The sequence below is a fragment of the Tripterygium wilfordii genome, chromosome 23 (assembly GCF_013401445.1).
Source record: "Tripterygium wilfordii isolate XIE 37 chromosome 23, ASM1340144v1, whole genome shotgun sequence".
Taxonomy (NCBI): domain Eukaryota; kingdom Viridiplantae; phylum Streptophyta; class Magnoliopsida; order Celastrales; family Celastraceae; genus Tripterygium; species Tripterygium wilfordii.
This window is the reverse complement of record NC_052254.1, coordinates 9,111,811-9,138,953: the sequence shown is the minus strand read 5'-3', so window position 1 is coordinate 9,138,953 and position 27,143 is coordinate 9,111,811. Positions and strand designations below refer to the sequence as shown.

The 27,143-nt window shown below is 37.5% G+C and overlaps 2 protein-coding genes across 4 annotated transcripts; both read right to left on the bottom strand.

Moving 5' to 3' along the window:
* Positions 1-7,556: 7,556 nt before the first annotated feature.
* LOC119993820 lies at positions 7,557-10,974 on the bottom strand. 3 transcript variants are annotated; one of them, XR_005466573.1, is made up of 4 exons: positions 10,801-10,974; positions 8,708-9,717; positions 8,234-8,457; positions 7,557-8,158 (listed from the first exon to the last, which is right to left on the bottom strand). XR_005466573.1 is itself a non-coding variant. In XM_038841095.1 (3 exons), the coding sequence occupies exons 2-3, from the start codon at positions 9,167-9,169 to the stop codon at positions 8,452-8,454; spliced, it is 468 nt and encodes a 155-aa protein (XP_038697023.1). In that variant the 5' UTR covers positions 9,170-9,717; positions 10,801-10,974; the 3' UTR covers positions 7,557-8,451. The 3 variants fall into 3 exon arrangements, 2 of the variants coding, with proteins under 2 accessions (XP_038697023.1, XP_038697022.1); XM_038841095.1 differs by having other exon boundaries at positions 7,557-8,457; XM_038841094.1 differs by lacking the exons at positions 7,557-8,158; positions 8,234-8,457 and having other exon boundaries at positions 8,515-9,717.
* Positions 10,975-11,471: 497 nt separating this feature from the next.
* On the bottom strand, positions 11,472-14,404 carry LOC119992961 (protein DETOXIFICATION 24-like). Its single transcript, XM_038839809.1, has 9 exons — positions 14,267-14,404; positions 13,757-14,010; positions 13,136-13,677; positions 12,955-13,041; positions 12,815-12,871; positions 12,468-12,706; positions 12,241-12,359; positions 12,008-12,094; positions 11,472-11,872 (listed from the first exon to the last, which is right to left on the bottom strand). Exons 2-9 carry the CDS (start codon positions 14,003-14,005, stop codon positions 11,783-11,785), a joined length of 1,470 nt encoding a protein of 489 aa, XP_038695737.1. The 5' UTR covers positions 14,006-14,010; positions 14,267-14,404; the 3' UTR covers positions 11,472-11,782.
* Positions 14,405-27,143: the final 12,739 nt, after the last annotated feature.

Sequence of the window (27,143 nt, the reverse complement as noted above, 5' to 3'; positions counted from 1 at the left end):
AAACAGTATTTCAGAGTTTGATAGGAAATTCCGAGCCAACTAAAGCCTCCCAAGGCAACAACGCTCAAGGACACGTTGCCAAACCAAAAAATCACAGAAGTTCTGATATGGAGGATCCATGTAAACATGGCAACCATAGAGCATACTATTCTACAATTTCATCTCTTAATGAAAACACAAAGATAGTAGGCAGACTGAAGAACAGTACAAAAGGGGGTTTAGTGAGCAAGCATGGCTCCGACACCAAAAGGGGGTCGGATAAGAGCAATACTCTTTAATTGATTCTGATAAATAATCAATTTTTTGCATAGCTTAATTTTAAGAAATTCATAAATAAATAACCTTAGGTGTAACGAACAAAGAACTAAATGAGTCATACACTTATGATAAAGACCACTGTAGGCATAAAATGAGGAATATAAACTTAGGTGTAATGAACAAAGAACTAAATGAGTCATAAGCTTATGATAAAGACCCCTGTAGGCATAAAATGAGGAATATAAACTGTTTGAGATGATTAATGTTTGTCGTAAGCATTCCTTTACTGAGATTTTCCTTTGTTTATGTGAAAAAATATAAGTTTATTTATAAGTTTCGGCATATAAATATTTTCTAGTGCAAAGTTTCATTTAGATAATATATTTCATACATTTTTTATCTTGTTTCTTATATCTCTGGAGCAAAGTATATATTGATTGACCATCAGAATCGTATGCATCAGAATCTTCAAGCACCATATGTTGAGTACGTTTCTTGTGGATAATTGATCTTGTTTTTTGAGTTGTATGTACTTGCATATCTGTTTCTAAATGAGTCAATGGTTCTTTGTTGGATGTGATCAGTACTTCAAGCTCTTCAACAAATATTTCTTCTTGTTTTTCCTATTGAATGAATATTTCTAAAAAAACTCCTTAGTATTTGAATATTAAAATATTAAGGAGTTTTTTCTAGTTCTTGTTTTGTATGCAAATATTTCTTGTTTTTATGCAAATTATAAGGAGTTTTGATTTGTTTTGGTAAGTGATTATAATTATTATTGATGAAATTATTATTTCTTGGGTTAATACAATTTAAACTGTCAGTATAGTATATGGAAGTTTAAACTAACAATAAATGGAAGTTTTTAGTAGTCTTTTACTATTGTGGGTCCCACAAATTTGTAAGAGATATAAATAGATGTGAGAGTAGACAAATTAACAGCTACTCTCTCTTAAATACATATACATGCCTTACATTTTATAGTTTTAGATAAATGTTTTTATTTGCTGAGTACCCCGCGCCGCATCCTGGATTCTTTGAGAAATTACAAATCTTTGTGTCGTGACATCTGAGTCGGTACTACCTAGTGCGCGACATACACAGGAAGGAAAATGTGAAAATCACCGGCTCCGATATCAAATGATAGACTCATTTCTATCTTGACCTAGTGTGTAGAAGAAATGGAGAGAAAATCGTGGAAGAAGAAGAAAATGACTTTCTATTCATATCATAACCGCCTTACAGAGATCAGCTCTACAAGTATTTGTACTTCACAAACTGACGGAAGTGCTTGATAGACTTTAACATAATACAATTTGTACAAACAGACTTAAGAGCAACTAAACAAACCTAAGAAACAATCTTTACAAATTGCATGTACAAACTGCTTCACTAATCATTACATCAATAAGTTTGCAAATAAAATGGTTTTTATCAGGGAGGGGCTTCGATCCCTTACAAAAGGTCAGGGCGTTAGACTTGGGAATCAACTCTTTAGAATTGTTCAAGGTGCAAGGTTTGATTTCCCTTCCATTACCAAACACTCATAGACCGTTGGGCGGTACCACCCATGCCTTTTTGTAGGGTCCCACCCCAAAACATACTTTTTCAAAATTTTTTTGATATGAGCCTAGTCTTTTTGCATGGGCCCCACGCCATTTCTATTTTTAAAATTTTTTTGTTGTTTAGTCAATAACTATTTATTAAATATATTTATATATTTAAATATTGCATATTTATATTATACATATTAAATATATTAATATTAATATTAAAATATATTTATATTGAAATGAAATAAATAAAATTTAAAAAATACAAAAAACATATAATTTACATAATTTACCCGCTAACAACAGTTAACAGCTCTACCAAACACCTCACAATTTATTTCAGAGCTTTAACCTCAGTTTTTTTTTTCACAGCTTAACAACTAGCGTTGAAAATCAACACAACCGCTCTCCCAAATAAACACATAACCTCAATTAAATCAAACCAAAGACCCACATGTGCATGTCCTTTGAAATCATGTTGAAAGCCCTAGAACAATGTTGAAAATTCCAAGCAGGTACTCAAATAAAAATTGTGACTTTTGGACATGTCCACCAATTTTTTTTTGGATTTTTAAGTACACATAGAATGACCAATTACATTTTTACCCTCAATTGTGTGTCTTTTTTCTTTCCTACAAAGATCCTCTCCCTCCATCTCTTTACATTCATCTCTCTTGATATACATGCAACGGGGTCTAACAACAAATGTGTGACTCCCCACTTTTGTTGTATTTTATTACAATCATTGGATTTCAAGTTCACAAAGTTGATTCACACTTTTGGTTCACATAAGAGAGAATATATATTCTTCTAGATATATTAACATAATCAACGTTGTACATTACAACAACATAATAGCACCTACCGATAATACATCTCGTTTATTACCTATGAAATAGCATTGTTTCATTTTTCTTGGTAACTATAAGTAAATTGGATTAAAAGGAATGTACATGATATGAGGGACATACCCAAGAAAAAGTTTCAGGACACACCCAGAATGTGTGAATTTAAACTACATATACGTACAGAATTACACAAACATATATTCGCATGGATCTATACATTTTGATAAAAAAGGACAGGGATACTCATTCCACATACATGGCAGTGTAAGTCGATAATTGGATTCCAACTTCTTGATCATTACAATCTTTAATATTTTCAATTCATGTAGTTTGTAAAACAAGACTCTTATAGTTTGAGAAGATTTAAGATAAAAATTTCAAAACTGATGCCCAACATATTGTTTCCATGTACTACAACAAATGGGTGATTTTGTGATGAAATTTAGCAACGGAATAATTTCTGTGGCTAAATTTATAGTTAGCAATGGATTTCAATTAAAGTTTAGTCGCAAAGGTTAACTTAGCAGCTGACTAGGTCTACGACGGAATTAGTGACAAAATTTCTGTCACAAAGATCAACTTTGCAGCTGACTGGGTATGCGACAGAATTAGTGATGGAAATTTTTGTTGCGAATATTTTCCGTCACTAATTTCGTGGCAAAATTAAACACCAAATCCCGCCAAATTGTGTGATGGATTTTGCAATGAATTTCTGTCACAGATTTGTGACGGACACACTTCCATCACTAAACATCAGTACATGATCAAAGATTTTTGTCACAGATGATACGATATAGCGACGGTCCCAATATTCCATCACTGAGTTAGTGACGGAAATATCAATCCGTCACTAATTTAGCGACGGAATTGTCTTCTGTCACTAAATCGTAGTTTTTCTTATAGGGGTGTGGTTCTGGTGGGGATTTTTAGTGATGGAAATAATATTCCGTCACTAATTTAGTGACAAAAATTCAATTCCGACACTAAATCTCATTAACTAGACAGGCTTACTAGGCTTTTTGTCAAATAGAGGTCAGGTATGGATGTTTAGAGACCAAAATATTATTCCATCCCTAAATTAAGGATGAAAATGTTATGATGTCATGAATTTAGTGATGGAATAGCATGTCCGTCACTAAATCTCATTTACCAATATACCCCAGGCTTTATGTCAACTCATGGTAGGTTTTATATTATTAAAAATAGTGACGGAATAACATTTTCGTCACTAATTTAGTGACGGAATAGCTTATCCGTCACTAGATCCTGTTAGCCAAACTGGTCTGCCAGGCTTTCTGTCAAATTAAGGTCTGAATCAGGTACGAATGTTTAGTGATAGAAATGATATTCCTTCGCTAATTTCGTGACGGAAATGATATTCCATCACTAAATCTTGTTTACCAATATGGCCTCGAGGCTTTATGTCAAATCATGGCTGGTTTTATATCATTGAAGATAGCAACGGAATTATATTTCCATCGCTAATATACTAAAAAAAGAATCCTCTTTTTATTTACCATCATTTTCATGCTATCCATCTCTCGTTTATCGTTCTCTCCTCTCCTTTATTTGTTTCATCTGCCTCATTATCTCTTAATATACTAAAAAATGTTCAAACGGATGTTAGCAATTATTACTGGCAAGGCAGTGATCGAGTTGATTTCAATCAATACGAGCAAATGATAATGGACACTGCTGGACCGTCGATTGGGGATGAGATTTTACAGGGAGATAATTGGAACCAACAGTTTGTGCCAGAACCTCCAAATTCAGCGGCGCAAAGTTTCTCTGACATGTTGTTTGTTGCCCAAGCACCACTGTGGGTAGGATGTAATTCACACTCAGAGTTGTCAGTTTCTATGAGGCTTTTAAGCATTAAAGTTGACTACAATATGCCGCAGGGTTGTTTCGACGAAGTCATTCATCTCATGAAAGAGACGATGCCTACAGATTTCTATCAAACTAAGAAGTCGGTGTCAAAACTCAGACATGAGTATCAACGAATTGACTGTTGTACAAATGGTTGTATGATATGCTATAAAGACGACATGAATGAGACGCGATGCAGATTTTGAGAGGCAGATCGTTATAGAGCTCGGAGAACCGGACTCAAAAATTTGAAGTAGATTTCGATTAGCCGTATGTGGGTGCCTGCCACTGACTCCTAGGCTGCAAAGGCTTTATAGTTCCATAGTTATAGCGAAGGAGATGAGGTGGCATTATGAGCATCAAAGCGAGGCCAGAATTATATGTCATCCATCTGATGGAGAAGCATGGAAACACTTTGACCGAACATATGGAGATTTTGATTCAAAATCGTGAAATATAAGATTGGGTCTCTATGCCTATGTTTTACCCCTTTCAGTCAATCTGGCAAGAACTATTCTTGTTGGCCTGTCATATTAACTTCTTATAATTTACCTCCTGGGATGTGCATGAAAAGAGAGTTTATGTTCCTGACAATAATCATTTCGGGCCCTCATAATCCAAAGAGTAGGATAGATGTTTATCTCTAACCTTTGATTGACGAGCTCAATTAGTTGTGGTCAGAGGGTGTGATAACATACAATGTCTCCACGAGAGATAATTGTGTTATGAAAGCTGCATTGATGTGGACTATCAATGACTTTTCTGCCTATGGTATGTTCTCCGGATAGATGACACAGGGGAAGTTGGCATGTCCTTACTGCATGGAGTGTTCGAAGGCGTTTACCTTGAAAAATGGTAGGAAAAATTCATGATTTGATTGTCACGGATAATTTTTGAACCCGACACATCCGTTTGTCTGGCGAATAAGTGTTGACACGAGTTTGGAACTTTTCAACGATCACTGAGACAGGCCCATTAAAATTATCGGGATATGGCCAAGAACATGATCGAGGTCGTTATGTTAGACGTGGTGGCACTAGTAGAGTGTCATCAGAGCATACTTCTCTCCATGACACAACTTCGTCACCATCTTCGATCAATTCCCTCCGCCCTACCAGCTAGTTACATCCCTCTCAGTTATATCCTCCCATTATACCACCACTCCAGTCATACCCCACCCAGTTGTATCCCCCACACTAAGATCCCCTTCTATTGTCATCTGGCCAGACATTTCCTGAGATGTGGTCATTGGGTTCACCATCGCCCCTCTTTCCCGTGCCACAGGCTCATCCTGAGATGCCCCCTGTATCGCATGTATCCAGCTTATAGGTCTCCCCAATGGACACGCAAGGGGTCGGTTCTGGCTCCAAAGAGTCACTTGTCATGCATTAATTACTTAAATATATGCTTATAAATATGTTTTTAATTATTTTTTATTTTCAGATTTGATCCTTATAGCGTTCACAGAAAGATGGGTATGATTATCATGAGCAAGTAAGAATGGCCTGCGAATACATGGAAGGATATTTCTGATGAGGGAAAGAAATTTTATTGGGAAGAATTCGAGGTAAGTATAAGGTACCTAACAAATATTGTCTCTTTTAATTAGTATATGCATGTATTGTCGCTAACTATTATTTTTTGCATCATTACAGTTTGTAGAAGAGATATACATGGGACCCCGACTGTCAAGCTGAGATTTTGAAAGTGTGGAAAAAGAAGAATGCACAATTATTGAGTAGGATGATACAAAAGGTGAGATAAGAGGAAGACGATGGAACATGGATATCTGAGGGAGCACGAAATGAGCTTCGGAGAAAGTGGGTAGACCCATCTTACATGAGCAAGAGGGAGCAAGCAAAGCAGAATCAAGCATCTGAGACTAGTGGGTGCACCAATACTGGTGGTTCAGCTCCACAGTGGAGCTATCACGACAAATTGGTAAATTTTATAATTATATATGAAGCTCACATTTATAATTATTTATCTCCTTCGGAATTAATATTAACTTGTCTTTCAAGTTATATTGTAGAGAGAAGAACTTGGTCGGGATCCATCCCAGCCCGAGATTTTTCATCGTACCCATCAAAAAAAGGGTATTCGAGAATTTGTTGATGCATGGTAGGCTAAAACATATGTAAGTAATATAAATTTTATTAAATTTAAATCTTAATTTACATATAAAAGTCATTATATATGAGAAGATGAAAGAAGCCTAGTCCTCTCAAGCATCGACCTCCGGAGGGTCGATAGTCAATGATGATTCCATCTTCTTTCAGGCGACTCGGGGAATCAATAAAAAAGGCCTTGCCTACGGTAATGGAGATGAGGCGAGTCTTATGCGCTGTACATCTACCTATAGTGGTAGATCCTCTAGATCGTAGTCTCAGTATATCGACTAGGAGATGGATAAGCGTGTGGCTCGGATGAACTCTAAGTTACTTGATAAGATTGCAGCCATGCAGGAGAAGGCCGATCAAAGGCAAGAAGAGGTGGCCCGGAGGTAGGAGGAGCTGCTCGGATACAGGCAGAGGCTGCCAAGATGTGTGCGGAGGCGACCCGAATTTTACGGGAGGCAGACTAGAGGGCTGAGCGACAAGATCAAATGATGCAGCAAGTCTTTGCTCGGTTTGGGATGCAACCACCAGGTAATGATGCCGACGATGCTAATGATGCCGACGATGCTTGTGACGATGAGGAGCGCGATTCTGATGGGGTTTAGATTATGGGTTGCAGTTTAATTGTTGTAATATATTTTGACAATTTGACTTCAACATAATTTTTATATAAATATTTTTATTATAAATGTTTGTGATGCATTTTAATTACAATGTATGATCAAATTATATTATTAATATTTATATTTAAATAAAATAACAAAAAATTATAAATATAAATAAATATTAAATTAATTTTATGATTAAAATAAAAAATTCCAAAAAGAAAAACTATTAATTAATTTTGTGACGGAATATTCTGTCGCTAATTCGTCACAGAAAATTCTGTTGCGAATTTGCCACCTAAATTATGAGGCGAATTAGGCACGGAATATTCCTTTGCTAATATTGCGACGAAATATTCCATTGCTAATTAGCCATGGGATATCCGTGGCTAATTCGGGACGAAATATTCCGTCGGTAATTAGCAACAAAATATTCTGTCGCCAAAGCTAAACATTACTTTTTAAATTTAATTTGTGACGAAATATTCCGTCACAAATTTTGTCGTAAATGTTTCTATCACAAAATTTCCGTCGCCTATTCCGGCGCGCATTCCATCGCTAAATAGCTTACTAAGTTCCGTCGTAAAATTTAGCGACGAGGGTTTTTGTGATGAAATATTTTCCGTGGCAAATTCCATCTCTAAATGATTTAGTGATAGAATTCCACTAGTCAGCGACGGAATTATCCATGGCTAAATATGCTGTTTCTAGTAGTGATATGTCTTCTATACATGGTAGCTCCAACCGAAGCTACGGGAATGTTTGGCGAATGGGGCGTTGGTCAAAGCATACGTCCCCCTTCGTTTTGTAAGAATGCTCACACCAATGAGGCAGCTCTGTGCATCATGTATAGAAGACACAATGTCAACAGCTCAGATACTGTGCCCAGCATTTTCCAAACCTCTGCACTGTAGTGTACACCAGCAACTAATAAAAAACTGCTTTGAATTCTCGAACTTTAGCAGGAAAAAAATTATAGGTACCTGTCTAAGAGGTCCCTTGGCTTTGCAACCACCAAATGTTCCTCCAACATGTAGTTCGACAGGTAACAACACCACTTTTATTTTTCCCTCCCAACAAAACTCTGTTCCTTTTCTTCTATTTGCCAATTTTCCCACATAAAGGGATGGTCTTATCAATGATTCAATCAGTGAAAGCACAACCACTAAGGTCGCAAGTTGTGGATCAGATTCACCATCCTTCAAACCTGCAAACCCAATAAAAAAAGGGTCGAGTAAATCCAGATTAGGGGCGCAAATATCCCATATGTCCTGTCCTGCCAGTCATTCTGTATTTTTCTGCAACTAATATGAACTTACGTGGCCATAAGGGTAAAAACAGCACTGTGAAGTATCAAAAATGGACAGTTAATGCTGCATGTAGTGAAGGAGAGAGAGGGAAACATGTAATGTAGTCATGCATAGGATCTCAGCTCACAATGTCTAGTTAACCTTTACCTGACAAAAGAAGAAAATATACATGCGTATGACAGAGAGAAAGGGTATAGCAACACAGGAGGAACAAAGAAAGTTATCCATGTCTTCCTCTCCCCCTCCCTTTTGCCCTCCCTCTCCCCTTCCCCTTCCTCTGCCTCCATGTTCCATTCCACACGCCCTATCGTCATCTCTTTCATAATTAAACATACTCATTCTAATATCATCTGCCCCCATATCTTGTTTTCCTCTTTGTACGTGGACATGAAAGAAAAAGATATAACCTGAAACACTGAAAGCAAATAACAGGAGCAACAAGAATACCCAAGATGAGCAGATGTGGACATTGGGATCTTCCATATCAAGTTGATTTTGAAGTTGGCATGCAAGATCCTCATCACGACTAGTGTCTGGAAGCTCATTTTTCACTACAGTCTTTGCCCCAGCCATACTCTTTTCCCACTCATCTAGAGTGAAAACTGACATCTCTTCTTCTTTTGCCTTTTCCCTATTTCTCCGACCCTTGGCATGCCAATCACGTTTATTTGCAGATTGATTTTGAACAGGCACACACTCAGCAATTGCCACAATAAAATTATTTACCCATCAGCATGAACGTTAAATTTAAACATTCTGAAATGAATAAATGAAAGTTGCACATTGTCTGAATCTGAATTGATAACAGCCCTTTCTCTAAGCCTTACAACAATGCGTGCATGCACTACATGAAAATTGCCCCCATACATGCAGGCAGCACAGGCAATCACAGAGCGATATATTAAATTGCACCATCCATATAGCTGTATTGAATTTGAATTAAGAAAAGAATGAAGTCACACCTTCCTTTGGCCTTGTTTCAGAGCTACTTGGCTTTTCCTCATCTTTTACGGTGGGGGAAGTGGTTTTAAGATCTTGATCAATGTGACTAGCTTTGAAATCAGTGGTTTGCAGCCCATTAGTTGGGTTGATTTCAGTACCTTCAACAGTTTTCACAGTCAGAGGCACACTTCCCTTGGAGGTAAACCCAGAGTAATCTATAAAACATCATTCATTCATGAGTTATGTTTCTGAGGAAATTTGTAAATAAAGTGATAATAAAGACTGCTCCGTCAGTCATTCTCGACATAGCTCCAGACAAGACCAAAACAGTAATGCTTTTTCTTTCATTTTAAAATTAAATGCATTCTTTTTAGACACAGTTTTATTGTCCAGTGAGCTTAATTAGACTTTTTAATTCTTAGAGACAAGCACAGTTAAACTAGACAGCTGTAAGCACAACTTTGATAGAATGAACCATCCAATGCATTCCAGATTGATGAGACAGGACTTTAGTTTTCTTTTTGAAAGAAGAGACAGAGAGGTAACACCCAATCAAGTCTGCATATGACCCTGTATGGCAAAGGCAAGTCATCCTAAAGCCGTCATTCCATGATATTAAAGCACCAGGGGGTGCAACCAGTGAGGAGAATGATAATTCTGCATAATCTAAATTATAAATGAGTTCCAAGAATCCAGATAGACATATAGTGTCTACAATAGTGCTTTACAAATTCAATCCAACCATAAAATTTGGGTTGTAATGCCAGAGAGGGATTAGTGTTCCTTAAATTAGGAACGGCATATGCTGGCTGAGGTCGATAATAAACTTCCACAATAGTATAATACAAGAAGTCAAGAACTTATAAATTTACTTATATGAAATTGGAAAGAATTAGTCCGTTATACTTTTGTTTAATTTGTAAAATCTGGACATGAACAAAAGCAATCCTATACACAAACGAAGTAAGTGGAAATGTCTAAAACGCTTTAGCTGACTCCCGGATGCATGCGCAGCACGTAAGTAAGTAAAAAAATCATTTCATGTTATTTACAATAGACCAAATGCCTAAATTCTTCCAGCAGACAACAAACTTCTAGGGTCTAATTATGAGGCAACGATTGGATCTTTGCTTTCTTGCATCACATGCTAGCCTACCATGTTGTCACTGAAAAAGCCACCACTAATAGTTGAAGAGCTCATATGTTATGAAATTAAACCCAGATGGCATCAACCTTGAAGGTAAGCTTAATGGGAGAAAATTTTCAAATGGATAGAGTTAAAGAGAAAAGAAAGGAACCTTTCTGTGGAAAAGGATGTGAGGCTGCCCTAATTTCCAACTTCTCAAAAGGTGGAGGACCATGAGTCTCATTTTCATGTGATGGCCTTATGGATGAAAACGAGAAAACTGAATATTTCTGCTGAACCTGCCATTCTTCATAAAGTAATTGCACGACACCTCCTAAAACTGTTATTGTTTTTGAGTTCATACATAGTGGACCTACCAACCAATATCAAGAGGAAAAGCGAATTGAAGTTGTTGATCTGTTATTATGATATATTAACAATAATACTTATGCCTTATGGCATGACAAGTCAAATTATTGCTAACAATGATAGAAACACTTCATAACTGTGAACCACATGTGGTCTAAGATAATTGGCAGCATAGAAGCATTATTGTGTGAAGGACATGACACAACCCTAACCACACTACACTAGCTTCTCCAGATAGGAAATATTTTACTACCAAATATATTCCATAACAAAATTGTCGATTATCATATACACATTAAAGTCTTCTATTTTTGAAACATGAAGGATAATTATATAAACACAAAAATGGCAAGTTCGGCCAGTAGATTACAGTTTAAGCAACAAAAGGAGCAAGCTCAATGGAAAAACAAAATCGACTGTAAACCTTATTTTCTGGACAAAAAAGCAATAATTGCGGTGAACAGTCAATTTGACTATGTAGAAGTTTGAATGCTTAAACTTATTCAACTGAATTTAGCTGCGATATATGTTACATAGAGAACCAAATTATGCAAATATTGGTGTATTGCGTAAGTTGATGTCTTTTCATGCCAAAAGTGGCAGTCAAGCAGCTTGTCAGTCTCATATGGATGGTTTTGGGAATATAACTAGTGTGATAATTCATAGTATCCTTTGTGCGTAGGAAACCGAATGCCCCAACTCCCATATCATCTTATTCTTGAAGATCCGATTCAAGCTACTCTAATTCTACAGAATCAATTCTTCGATTTTTTTCTTGACTTTGTTCATGCCTCTGAAGTATGACTCTGTCTGTGAATAGCCTCTTCCGATGGTTTTAGTAGCCACCGGTTAAGACGTTCCGATGTGTTGATCACCTGTGAGGAAAGCAGTGTTTGTTGTCATTAAGCAGCAAGTTTCACTCATCCTTCAATTTTGTGGTTAGTTGACTCCTTTAGGTGCAGACCAATTTTTTTGAGCTAGTTTTGAAACTTGAAGAATAAGGTTGTTACCTGTTCTTCCCAATCTGTTTTCCATGTCATGTAGAAAAGCACAAATGTTTGTGTTGCCACTCCAAATATCATTCCAATCCAAATTCCCTATTAAACCAAAGAATGAAATTTAGTGTAACTTCTTATGCAAATTTTCATTCTCTTCCTTGTTCTGCTTATATGACATCAAATACCAGACCCAATGTGTCAGACAAAACTCTCTCTAATCAATATCAACAGAGTTTGATTCTTACCATAACCTGCATATGAGCCACATAACCAAGCAAAGCTCCTGCTGGAATTCCAATCACATAATAGCTACCGATATTGATAAATGCAACCACACTTTGCCATCCAGCACCAACTGCTACTCCTGCAGACAAAACAATATATACTAAATCAAGAAATATTTCCTCACTGTCTCTCGCTATGCAAGACAGGCACTTACAGAGTGATATTTTTGCATTAAAACATCACTTACCTGAAAGGACAGGTTGAGCTCCGTTAAGAAAGACCGAGATAGCAAGTAGGGTTCTTAGGCTTGACACTGATTTCGCGATTGCTTCACTCGATGAGAATAAGTATGAGATCTGAGAGCTGAAGAGAAAACATAGTACCGAAAAGAATACTCCGACGCATATTGATATACTTAAGATGACCTTAACTGCAAATTTTGCAGCTTTAGTATTTCCTGCCCCAAGTTCATTCGAAACACGTACACTGAGTGCGTAAAACAGCAGAATGAGAAACGCTACTCAACAAAGTGTATTTTGATTATTAGAGGAGTGAATATAGAATGAAGAATTGTGCTCAGAGTCTAAGACACACCTTGCTGCAACTAGGAAGCCGAGGCCGATCATCAATTCACACGTGATGACATTAAGGCTGAAGGTTCCTTTCAGGTGGGAGTTATTGGTTTGGGAAATGATGACAAATAAACGAATATAAAATCTGTTTTAAGATTTTACCAGATAGAGAAAGTTGATATTGCTATCGTTGCATTTTTCATGTATCCTGCCAACAAGACAAGGACAGAGCTGTACCATAATTCCAAGCTATCAAAAGAAAAACATGTGTTTGTAAGTACAAAACATCAACAATTGATGATTACAAGCTTGACTTACTGAAAGCTGAAATGTCCGAACTTACCAAATCATCAGACCAGAAGATACCGATAACTTTAAGACAGGGAAAATATCATAAAATGCAGCTTTAGTGAATCCCCTCCATGTCTCAGGACACCAACCTCCGAATACGTACACAAATTCCCCCAACACCAATACCAAATTGGACAAGCCCAATGCACCCATTGCACCCGAAACCCCGTAGTCAAACACATCAACGAAAAGCCATGACAGTAATATTTGAAGCAAAAATGCTGTAAGAGTTATCAAAATGATAATGAAGTTCTTGAGCTGTGCTTGTAAGTACATTTGGATAGTTGCACTGAAAATGAGAGAGTAGAGCTGAGGAATGCACCACAAAGCGAGCGTGTTTGCTTGACTTGCAATGTCTTCATCCTCACCGAGTAATCGAAGAATCGGTGTCGCAAAGAAGAAGAGAGGTAATAAGATTGTTGTAGTAACAGTATTAATAATCCATGATCTTTGCAGGTAGATACCCATCATATGGTATTGCTTTGCACCAAATGCTTGTCCACATAGCGTTTCGGTCGCACTTGACATGCCTAGCTGTAAATTCATTCAAATAATTGGATTTTAGTTTAGGGTTTAGGGAAAGGTCAGACTTCTATTAATAACTTGATCTTACCGTTATGCCAATAGCAAATCGCAGTAGAATTGCTTGTACCATTGCATAAGCTGCAAACTCAACCTCACCAATATGTCCAATAAATGCTTGTGTAACCATCCAAGTTCCCAATAAAGCCACTCTTGATAATATTGCAGGGACTGCAATTCTCCATATCTTCTTTGATTCTGTACAAATCCCCTCTCTCATGTTGCTGCTATCTTCTGCTTCTCCTCCAAGCAGTCTCTCTTGGGATGCACCACCATCCATTTTTCCTGTAAAATGCACAAACAATCATCACTCCCAAACTTCTAGTCTCGTCGCATTGATTTATGCATACAATGGTGCAAATTATATAGTTAGGACTATCAGTACGAAACTTCTAGTCTCATCGCATTGATTTATGCTACCATGGTGCAAATTGTATAGTTAGCACTATCAGTAACGGAAGTATAGTATGTGTTGCTTAGGCTACTAGATGAATAAACACACAATAAGAAACTACAGAGACAGAGAAGAAAACCAACTTACCCCTAGCTTGACTTGTTCACAGAATGATTGGCTTGTTCACCAAATGTGATTTTTTCAACTTCTGTGCATTTTATGAGAATATATCATTAACCTTAATTTTCCAAATTGTGTTTCAAACAAGTGACTAGTTGGTTTTTAAGAGAGACGTAAAGGGGAGCAAAGTTCAACAAAATAATAATATCTTAAGGTATTTTTTTTCAAAATGTAAGGTGGGGCAATTATCCAACATGTACATCCGCCCCTGGTTACAATCAATCATTTTCTAGCATGAAGTTGTATGTACCAGAATACCAAAGCAAATATATTCGATCGACCTACAAGTCCTGACTGTGTTGACCTGAAAGTAGATAGATTAGTCTTTGGTCCTTGCATATCGTAATTGTGCCAAAAAAAATGTTCCATGTAGAAAGATAGATGCAATTAGGTTTATGCGTTTCCGAGAAACTGTTTTCATAGTGTAATTTGCGACTTGAAGGTCATAATCAAGCTACTGGCATGACAATGTTGAAAATTTGCCAGTAAAGTTAAGAATCATAGTGTTTTGGTTTGTTTCTTTCCTATATCTGTATGTACATAGCTACCAGTCTGCTTCCATTGAAGGTTAGTTTAGCTTTCTTTGATAAGTAGGAAAAGCCTTCTTAACAACTTTCTATGCTATGTCTTTGTCATCTCTAGTTTTGAAGAGATCGAATAAAACATACTCCAGCTCATGTTCGGATCCAATTTTTTTGTCTTCTTCAAGGGGAGGTAGTTCTGCATTTTTTATATAAGGAAACTCTCTGTAATGAAATTCAACATTATTTGTTTTAAAAAAAGGTACATGATAATTATCTCCCGTATTCTACTTATTTCTCTTGGTAAGTAACCATGAAAGTGATGTAAAAGTAGTAAGTGATACAGAGTAAAAGCCGCTTTAAAGGGAGGAAAAAAAAACATTTTCAGTCTCAAGTATGTTAATGTGAAAAGTATTGTTTTTGTAGCAATCTGAAACTCCTCTACTTGCAGTTTTAAGATAGAAGGATACAGATAGCACTTATCAACATAGCTCTCTTAGCTTTTCCATTAGTTTCCTTACTTCTTAAGAAAAAGAAACATAAGGCTCTTAAGCCAGCAAAAATAGTGTGGTAATCGAGGTTACCACTACACCACATAATAAACAAACATAAAAAATAGTAAACTGGTCAACTAACATATAATACTTTGACCAGTTAGTACAACATAGACATGAAAAAAGAAATACAATACTTCTAATGGCAGAGAAGACCTTACTAACTTCAACACTCCTCCTTAAGGTTTCGACTTATCACACCTAGCCTTGCTCTCAGAAGTTGAAACTTGACTTTAGGCAAGGCCTTGGTTAATATGTCTGCTAGCTGATCTTCTGAACTGCACCAGGTCATCTTTACTTCTCCATCTTTCTCTGCTTCCCTTATTGCATGAAACCTAACTCTGATATGTTTAGTCCTGCCATGCTGAACAGGATTTTCAGCAATGGCAATTGCAGACTTATTGTCACAATACAGAACAGTAGGCTCCTCCTGTTTCTGTCCTAGATCTTCCATCAACTTCCTCAGCCAAATGGCTTGATTAGTAGCTGCAGCTGTTGAAATATATTCAGCCTCTGCTGTAGATTGAGCAACTACATCCTGCTTCTTTGAATTCCATGAAAACACTCCTGAGCCCAATAAAAAAACATATCCAGAGGTGCTCTTTGAATCTTCTTCACTGCCAGCCCAATCACTGTCTGCAAAACCCTGCAAACCAGTGTCTTCATTTCTTCTAAACCAGATTCCATAATCCAAGGTCCCTTTTAAGTACCTAAGTACTCTTTTAGCTGCCCCAAGATGATTTTTACTGGGAGCTTGCATGAACCTGGAGAGCAAACTTGCAGAATACATTAAATCAGGTCTAGAAGCTGTCAAATACAACAGGCTGCCAATTAGACTTCTATAATCTTTGACATTAGCTGATTCTGCACCATCATTTAGAACCAACTTAGCATTCACTACCAATGGAGTATCTACACTTTTGCAGCTCTCCAACTTAAACCTCTTGAGAACATCATAAGCATACTTCCTCTGAGAAAGAAAGATGCCTGCATTACTTTGGCATATCTCCATTCCAAGGAAGTAAGACATCTCCCCTAGATCAGACATTTCAAACTCCTTCTTCATTTCAGCTTTGAACTCTTGGACACCTACTGGACTACTACCAGTAATGAAGAAATCATCAACATATAAGGAGACTACCAACTTCTGATCACCATCCTTTATGTACAATGTAGGTTCATTGCTACTCCTCCTGAATCCATGCAAGAGAAGATAGTTGTCAATCCTACTGTACCAAGCTCTTGGAGCCTGTTTCAACCCATAGAGTGCTTTTTTAAGTTTGTAAACCAGCTCTTCCTTGCCATCAACAATGAAGCCCTGAGGCTGCTGTACATAAATATCCTCTTCAAGGAGTCCATTTAAGAAAGCTGATTTAACATCTAAATGAAATATTTTCCAACTCTCCTTGGCTGCCAAGGCAATTAACAGCCTGACAGTGTCATGCCTTGCAACTGGAGAGAAGGTGGCACCATAATCAACTCCAGGTAACTGAGCATAGCCCTTTACAACTAGCCTAGCTTTGTACCTATTAACTGATCCATCAGGATTTAGTTTTGTTCTATATACCCACTTAACTCTAATCACATTCTTGTTTTTTGATTTAGAAGTGAGCTGCCAAGTTGAGTTTCTATCAATTGCATCAATCTCCTCTTCCATGGCCTGTTGCCACTCCTTCACATCACAAGCTTCTTCATGACAAGTAGGTTCAGTCATTGCCATGTTACAATTTTCATACACTTCTTTCAAGGACTTTGACTTCCTGACAGAAGTTTCATCAGTTGTATCCACTACATTTTTATCACCATCATTGACTGTACTACTTTCTGAACTGCTTGCTGCTTGCTGAGAATATCCAGAACTAACAATCACATTCTTTTCCCAGTCCCAGTAAGCATTTTCATCAACTACCATATCCTTACTCACCATGATCTTCTTGGTCTGAATATTATACACTCTATACCATTTTGCCTGTGCAGAGTAGCCTAGAAAGATCCCCATATCTGCCTTCTCATCAAGCTTACTCCTTTTCACAGCTGGAATATGAGTATAACACAGTGAACCAAAAACCTTCAAATGTTGTGCTGATGGTTTTGTTCCAAACCATGCTTCTATTGGTGTCATTCCTTCAACAGATCTAGTAGGCAATCTGTTAAGGAGATACACTGCAGTATAAACTGCTTCAGCCCAAAAAATCTTTGGAAGATTTTTCTCCATTATCATACATCTTGCCATTTCCATCACTGTTCTATTCTTCCTTTCTGAAACACCATTCTGCTCAGGAGAGTAGCTAACAGTGAGTTGATGTGCAATGCCAGTATCATCACAAAACTGATTGAAGTTTGAGGAAGTGTACTCCTTCCCATTATCAGACCTAATAGTCTTGATTTTCATCCCACTCTGTGTCTCCACCATAGTTTTGAATTTCTTGAACACATTGAAAACCTGAGACTTATTGCTCAAGAAATAAACCCATGCCATTCTTGTAAAATCATCAATGAACAATATAAAGTACCTATTTTGACTTAGGGACTCTACACTCATGGGTCCACAAACATCTGTGTGTATTAATTCTAACTTTTCAGTTGCCCTCCATGAAGAATTTGCAGGAAAAGATTTTCTGTGTAACTTGCCTAACTGACATGCTTTGCATACTACTTCACAATCACCCACATCAGTCAAACCCCTAACAAATTCTTTGTCCTTTGCTTGCTTCAACCCTTTGAGATTGAAATGACCATACCTCTTGTGCCACAACCAGGTATCATCTGTATTTGCAACATAAGAGGATTGGATTGCTGGTTCAAACTGTAAGGGAAAACTATTCCCAGACATTTGAACCCTAGCAATTTCCACACCAGCAGAATTCACAACAGTGCACCAGCATTCTTTAAATAAAAGAGTATATCCCTTTCTCATCATTTGGGCAACACTCAACAAATTTTTTTTCAAACTGGGAATATACAATACATCATTAATAAATCTCATACCTTTCTTTGTGTTAAGTGCTACTGTGCCTTTACCATCAGCTTCCACCACTTCACCATTCCCAAGCTTCACTTTAGTCCTTATTGACTTATCCAGAGATTTAAACATATTGATATCTCTGGCCATGTGACATGTACATCCACTGTCTATAAGCCAGACACTAGTAGCAATTGACATTGTATCATGTTGTACCATAAAGAGATGATCTTCATGACTTTTTTGTTCATCAGAATAGTTTGCCTGCTGAACAGGCTGCTTGCTAGGCTGCTGCTTCTGCTTACAAAATTTTTCTATATGGCCAACCTTTTTACAGTGCCAACATTGCACTTGAGGTTTGCCCTTGAATCTACAATCTTTTTCAAGATGATTCGTTCTATTACAGGTCCCACAAGGAGGAAAATTTCCCTTTTTAGATGTTTGTTCAGAACTTTCAACTGACTTGCCTTTACCAGTTTTATCCTGACCACCCTTTTGTCCACCCTTGGAACCTTGTTTCCATCCTTTATGCTTAGCTTGAAAAGCTCCTTCACTTACTTCATCATTACGCATTGATGCCCTCTGCTCCTGTGCTTGCAGCTTACTACAAAGCTCTGAAACAGTGAGCTTTTTTAGATCACTTGACTCCTCAATTGCAGACACTTTTGCCTCAAATCTCTCTGGCAAACTTATCATCATTTTCTCAACCACCTTCTGGTCAGAAATAGAGTCTCCATACAACCTCATTTGATTAACCAGACCCACTAACTTGTCTGAGTAATCCTTCACTGAGTCTCCTTCTTTCATTCTTTGTAACTCAAATTCTCTTTTAAGTGTCAATAACTTAACTGCCCTCACTCGTTCACTGCCCAGAAACTCTTCCCTAAGCTGATCCCAAGCTTCTTTAGCAGTTTTTATCCCAACAATACGAGAGAAAATTACCTCAGTAATAGCTCCATGAATGAATGAAAGAGCTTTGAAATTTTTTGTGTGAGCTTCCTTCTGAAGCTTGATCTGATTCACGGTGGAAGCTTCTGTGATCTCAGCAGGTGTATACCCACTTTCAACAGTACTCCATAGATCGTGAGCATTCAAGAGGGACTCCATCTTCACAGCCCAAAAGTCATACCCTTCACCAGAGAAGACTGGGGGTGCAGGTAGACCTCCACTTCCGGTAGCCATAATCAACGTCGTCTTCTTCGCAGGTCCGTTAAGAACACGGCTTCGATACCACTGTAGCAATCTGAAACTCCTCTACTTGCAGTTTTAAGATAGAAGGATACAGATAGCACTTATCAACATAGCTCTCTTAGCTTTTCCATTAGTTTCCTTACTTCTTAAGAAAAAGAAACATAAGGCTCTTAAGCCAGCAAAAATAGTGTGGTAATCGAGGTTACCACTACACCACATAATAAACAAACATAAAAAATAGTAAACTGGTCAACTAACATATAATACTTTGACCAGTTAGTACAACATAGACATGAAAAAAGAAATACAATACTTCTAATGACAGAGAAGACCTTACTAACTTCAACAGTTTTGCTATTTTCTTTCTTATTCTCTTTGATTTTTGGTAATGTACTTGTCTTACTAAATCTGCCGTTACTCTGCTGATCTATTAGCCTCTCATAAAGCTCTCGACATCCTCTGGCGTCATTGTTTGGTACTTACATTGGTATATATTATTGTTATCGAAGCTGTTTTTGGATAATGTATTAGAGAGTTTGGAATTAGAAGTTAATTAATTAATTAATTAATCTTCTGCTGTGGCATGAACATCTATGTGTTAGTTTCTATGGTTTGGCTTGGCTTTTTAAAAATAAAAAAATAAGGAGGCTGACACGGATTTGCAAAGCTTCAGAAGCAACCATGGAAGTGAGAGAAATATGTCTTCCACCTTTTTTCAATCACTTTAATGTGCGAATGGAGGATAAATCTTTTGCAACCAAAAAGAAAAATATTACAAGAAGCCAACAGAGACAAACCCAAAGAAAATTATTAAATTTCCTATTCAACTTCCATTATTTAACTGTTCTGTCCCATTCAGTTATGCTATTTTATTTCACTTGATTTCGTCATGACTAATATTATGTATAATATATTTTTATCTTTAGTTTTTGGAAGCCACTATGATTTACTTTTTTGCTATCATACAAACACATAATGCCAGACCAAGAACTCCCTGGATAGGAATAGGAGGCGTCCATGGATGACGTTGGATACATCTTTCTATGGTTCATTCTAATTCTGTACTTTCTTGCTATCGCTGTGACCATCCAAAAATACCTGCAATTTCAGCTCAAGAACTTGATTGTTGGGTGGCTCCCTGCTGCTTCATTTGTCATACATGTAATATCTTGAGCAAACTGGATCAGGGGATTCCCGGTGGGATGACTGCAATGACTATATTGAATCAACTTGGTTGATTGTAATTCGAGAGTTTGTGTTTATATTTGGTGGTTGGTGCCCCAAGACTTGAGAGACTTGAGAGGTTTCACTTTTGCGGCCTTCTCTGATGTAATTCCCGATTTAAAACTCTCAATATGATCAGGTATCATGGTTTGGTAAGTCCCGATAATATTACTGTCTCATTCTTTCATGTATAAATCACAAAACTGTAACAATCACTTCAATTTACTTTGTTTTGACAGAATAGAAGCATGGGATGACGCTGCTCTTGTCCTGCTAGCGGGCAGGATACCTAAAAAATGCCACAACTGCCATTTCCGCTTTCTCTATTTGGTAACCTCTTATGTCAAAATCTCGATTACAAACGTAAATATTGGTTTGTATCTACCAGAACAAATAATTCTTGATGCAATATGACTTTGATTGCAGCCTTAATATTGTTATAATCTAGGATTCTTGATGAACACAAGTGAAGAACTAACACTAGACAAAGAACCAGAAAAAAACGTTAACTTCTCTTGAAAGCTTCTGGAATGTCATAGCCATCATTTTGTTTGTACAAACAAAATATAATACAAGTCCTTGAGAAGAGTCTTGAAGGACTAACAACAACCACACACAGAAAATAACATTTCTTACTCTTGGTAAAAGAACAATAGTAATCTTGACCAAGCTACATACATAACTTAAACACAAAATAATATAAGACTTCTAATACAACACACCAACTTCATTATTCTGCCAACACAAACACTAGTAAGAGCCTTACAAGACCTCAACACTCCTCCTTAAGGCTCTTTTCGGTGACTCCTAATTTGGCTCTGAGGCACTCAAATCTTGCCTTAGGTAAGGCTTTTGTTAATAGGTCAGCAAGCTGGTCTTCTGAACAACAATACACCAACTTGATCTCACCATCGTTCTCAGCATCTCTAATTGCATGAAACTTCACCTTCATATGCTTGGTTCTACTATGCTGCACAGGATTCTTATCATAGCAATGACTGATTTGTTATCACAGTATAAAATTGTAGCATCTTCTCGTTGTTGTCCCACATCTCCCAACAATTTTCTCAATCACAAAACTTGATTTGAAGCTGAGGCTGCTGAAACATACTCAGCCTCAACAGTTGATTGTGCTACAATCTTCTACTTCTTTGAACTCCAAGAAAACACTCCTGAACCAAATGAGAACACATAAGCTGAAGTGCTCTTGGAATCATCTTCATTTCCTACCCCATCACTGTCTGTGTAGCTTGCTAACTCACTGCCTTCATTCTTTTCAAACCATACACCATAATCTACAGTGCCCTTTACATACCTGAGCACCCTCTTTGTTGTCCCAAAGTGAATACTGCTTGGAGCCTGCATGAATCTAGACAATAGGCTTGTTCAAAACATTAAGTATGGCCTAGTGGTAGTTAGATACAATAAGCTGCCAATTAGACTTCTGTATGTAGAAGCATTTGCAGGTTCTGCTCCATCATTTGAAGACAACTTCACATTTGCTGCCATAGGAATTGCTACCCTCTTACAACTTTCCATTCTAAACTTTTTTAGCACATCAAGTGCATATTTTCTCTGTGACAAGAAAATTCCTAACTTACATTGTTGAACCTCCATTCCAAGAATGTAGAACATCTCCCCTAAATCAGACATTTCAAATTCATGCATCATTTATGACTTAAAAGCTTGAACTGCCTCTGATGAATTTCCAGTAATTAGAAAATCATCTACATATAGAGAAACAAGTAGCTTTTGTTCTCCTTCAGTAGTGTACAAGGTAGGCTCACTATAACTCCTCCTAAAACCATGTTCTAGCAGATAAGTGTCTATTATGCTATACCAGGCTCTAGGGGCCTGTTTCAACCCATAGAGGACCTTCTTTAGCTTGTACACATACTCCTCCTTTCCAGGAACTTCAAATCCTTGAGGCTGCTCAACATAAATGTCTTCTTCAAGAAAGCCATTCAAGAAAGCTGACTTGATGTCAAGATGATAGATTTTCTAGCCAAGCTTTGCTGCCAAAGCAATTAGCATTCTCACTGTGTCATGTCTTGCCACAAGTGAGAAAATTTCTCTATAATCTGAACCAGGCTGCTGAGCATACCCTTTAACCACTAATATGGCCTTGAATTTATTCACAGATCCATCTGGATCTAGCTTGGTTCTATAGACCCATTTCACACCTATCACATTATGCTTTTTTGGTCTCACTACTAGCTGCCATGTTGCATTTTTTTGAATCATATTCATTTCCTGCTGCCATTCTTCAGATTTACAAGCATCTTCATAATAAATAGGTTCTGACAAAGCCATTGTAGCTTTCATACACATCTACTAAAGGCTTCATTTTCTTCACTACATCTTCATCAGTAGTATCTACCACTCTCTGATCAACCCCAAAGGAAGAGCTTACGTCAGAGTTTGTCATAGTCTGGGATTCAATAGGCCTCACTGCTTGTTTTAAGTCACAATCCTAGTATGATTCTTCATCAACTATAATGTCTCTACTCACCACAATTTTCTTGGTTTGTAAGTTATAAACTCTGTAGCCCTTGGTTTGTGCAGAATACCCCAAGAAAATTCCCAACTCTGCTTTCTCATCTAACTTAGTTCTTTTTGCAGCTAGAACATGTGTATAACATAGAGAACCCAAAACCTTGAGATGATTTGCTGAAGGCTTTGACCCAAACCAGGCTTTTGTAGGTGTTATTCCCTTAACAGACTTTGTAGGAAGTTTATTGAGTAAATAAACCGCAGTATACACTGCTTCTGCCCAGAAGGTTTTTGGTAGTTTCTTTTCCATCAACAAACACCTTGCCATCTCCATGACTGTCTTATTCTTCCTTTCTGACACTCCATTCTGTTCTGGAGAGTAGCTAGCTGTAAGCTGATGCTCAATACCAACTTCCTCACAAAATTGGTTGAAAGTTGATGATGTATACTCTTTACCATTGTCTGATCTAATCTTTTTCAGCTGCACTCCACTCTGAGTTTCAACCATGGTCTTCAATTTTTTAAACACTGAAAACATCTGAGATTTATTGCTCAAAAAATACACCCAAGTCATTCTGGTATAATCATCTATGAAGAGTATAAAGTACTTGTTATTACTCAAGGACTCTACACTCATGGGTCCACACATGCCAGTATGCACCAATTCAAGCTTCTAACTTGCTCTCCAACCTGAGCTTGTAGGGAAAGACTTCCTGTGAAGTTTGCCCAACTGACAAGCCTCACAAACACCTTGATTCTCCTCCAAATTAGTCAAGTCCCTAACAAACCCCTTCTCCTTAGCTAACTTCAGCCACCTAAGATTAAAATGTCCATACCTTTTATGCCACAGCCAAGTATCATCTACCTTGGCTGCATAGGTGGACTGCATCAAAGATATACAATTCAATGGAAAACTATTGCCTATCATAAGCACCTTTGCAACCTCAACACCAGCAGGATTAAATACATAACAATATTGACCATTAAAATTTAGAGAATAACCCTTTTTCATCATCTGAGCTACACTAAGCAGGTTTCTATTCAAACTTGGTATATATAATACATCGTGAATATGTTTAGTACCTTTCTTGGTGTTCACGGCAACAGTTCCTCTTCTCTCAGCTTCAATCACTTTTCCATTGTCTAGCCTCACTTTGGTCTTCACTGTTCTGTCCAGAGAAATAAACAAGTTAACATCCCTGGCCATGTGACTTGTGCATCCACTATCAATGTGCATCCACTATCAATAAGCCACACACTAGAATCACATGTCTCAGTTGAATGCTGAGCCATGAAAAGATGGTCTTGAGACTGCTGCTATTGGTCATATGTACAATGCACCTGCTGTGTGGTTTGTCTTCCAGAACTCTTCTGTTTCTTAAAACAATTCTTTTCTATATGGCCAGTTTTATTGCAAAACCAGCACTGCAAAGTAGTCTTCCCTTTGAACTTGCAATCTTTCTCCAGGTGATTTGTCTTCTTGCACACTCCACAAGGAGGATCTTTGCCTTTCTTTGAAGCTTGCTCAGGATTTTCGGCAGCCTTTCCCTTGCTTTTATCTTGAGCTCCACCTTCGTCTTGCTTTGCAGAAGATTCCTTCTTCCAGCCACTTTTATGTTTAGCTTGAAAAGCTCCTTCAACAACCTAATCTGACCTCATTGAGGCCCTCTGCTCCTGTGCCTGCAGCTTGCTGCACAATTCTGAACCAGTTAACTTCTTGAGGTCATAAGATTCCTCTATTGCAGAAACCTTTGCCTCAAATCTTTTTGGCAAACTTATAAGCATCTTCTCAACAACTTTATCATCTGAAATCTGCTCTTCATATAGCCTCATTTTATTAACAAGGTCAATCAATTTATCTGAGTAGTCCTTTACAGTGTCACCTTCCTTCATTCTCTGCAACTCAAATTCCCTCTTGAGTGTGAGCAGCTTAACTGATCTCACCCTCTCATTCCCTTAGAATTCCTCTCTAAGCTTGTCCCATGCTTCTTTTGCTGTCTTTAAACCAACTACTCGAGCAAAAATTACTTCTGTTATGGCAGCACGTATAAAGGACAAAGCTTTGAAATTTTTAGTATGATTCTCCTTCTGCTATTTAATCTGTTGCACAGTAGAAGTGTATGTAATTTCAAGAGGAACATACCCTTACTCCACTGTATTCCACAAGTCATGTGCTTGTTGAAGAGCCTCCATCTTGACTGACTAGAAATCGTAGCCTTCTCCACTGAAAACTGGGGGTGGGGGTAAGCCTGAGGTTCCAGTAGCCATTTTTCACCTTCACAGGTCCCGCAAGAACTTGAGCAACTCAGATATGACTGTTATAATCTAGGATTCTTGATGAACACAAGTGAAGAACTAACACTTACACAGATCAGATCAAAGCTAGACAAAGAACCAGAAAAAAAGTTAACTTCTCTTGAAAGCTTCTGGAATGTCATAGACATCTTTTTGTTTGTACAAACAAAATATAATACAAGTCCTTGAGAAGAGTCTCGAAGGACTAACAACAACCACACACATAAAATAACATTTCTTACTCTTGGTCAAAGAACAACAGTAATCTTGACCAAGCTACATACATAACTTAAACACAAAATAATATAAGACTTCTAATACAACACACCAACTTCATTATTCTGCCAACACAAACACCAGTAAGAGCCTTACAAGTTTATCTAATGCTAAACAAATAATTAAGAGATCACTAAGTAAATGACAATTTGAGTAAATAGACAAACACCAAACAAGAAATTGAGTTTTCAAAAGAAGTAAACACTAGGGTTTGTAATATCACCACCTCCTATCCAATTGAACTCTATTGATTCATTAATTCCCAATTCTCAATTTAATTGTTGACAATCGATTTCCCAACCTATTCAATGTTCTATTCCTAGATACATTGAAAGTGTTTGCAATATAAATCCCTATTATTCCTAACACTCGGATTAATTTATTGAAAACCCGTTAAGAACAATGGAAATCATTTAACAATTGCATAAGTCATAAACCTATATTCCTATGGTTCATGCAACCTATGTTCTCTATGGATTCTTGCAACCCTAGGCATAGCCTTTCGGTCTCAACCTAGGCTCAAAATGATCCAAATGGTGATCAAGCATTTGAAAGCAATAAGCACATCCACAGAGAATCAACAATACAAAGAGAGATTCAAGAATAATAAACCAATTTCATTCAATCTTCAAAGAGGGGTTCCATTAGGACCCCTAGTTAGAGGATTAGTTCCTTATAACCAAGGAATACAAATCAAGATCCAAAATAACAGTCATTAAATACAAGAACAAGGAAGAAATAAAGAGAAACCCCTGGATCCCCTTGCTCAAGCTTCAATGGTTGTTGTAGACAAGTCTCCAAAACCCTTGATTTTTCTTCCAAAGTCCAAAAGTCCCTAAAACCCTGAAAATCTATGCTTTTATACTCCCAAAAAACCCTAAAGTCATTTTTCTAACAAGTCTGTGTCGTTTTGAATTGGACCCACTTGATTTGAGGGTAAGTTCAGGCCTGTAGAAATCTTCAGAATCGCTATTTGGGACTAGCCGATCGATCGGGCTTGGACACCGATCGATCGGAATTTCTCTCGAGCCATTTCCAGCTTCAAAGTTGTCTGATCGATCGGACCATGGACCGATCGATCGGATTTCTACTCTGACCACCACATGGAAATGAGTGGCAATGTCTCAAGATACTAACCATCTCTTCCTCCGGGACACACCTCCGAATAACTTGGTCCGCACATTGCTTCCACAAGAAAGGTTCTTCCCAATAATAGAAACGAACCATATGAAGGAATCTCTTTCGTTGATGGTGAGATAAGTTCGGAAGGAGAATCTCCTTGGCCAAAAAGTTCACAAAATCAGCATACCAAGGAGTTGTAGAGGAAT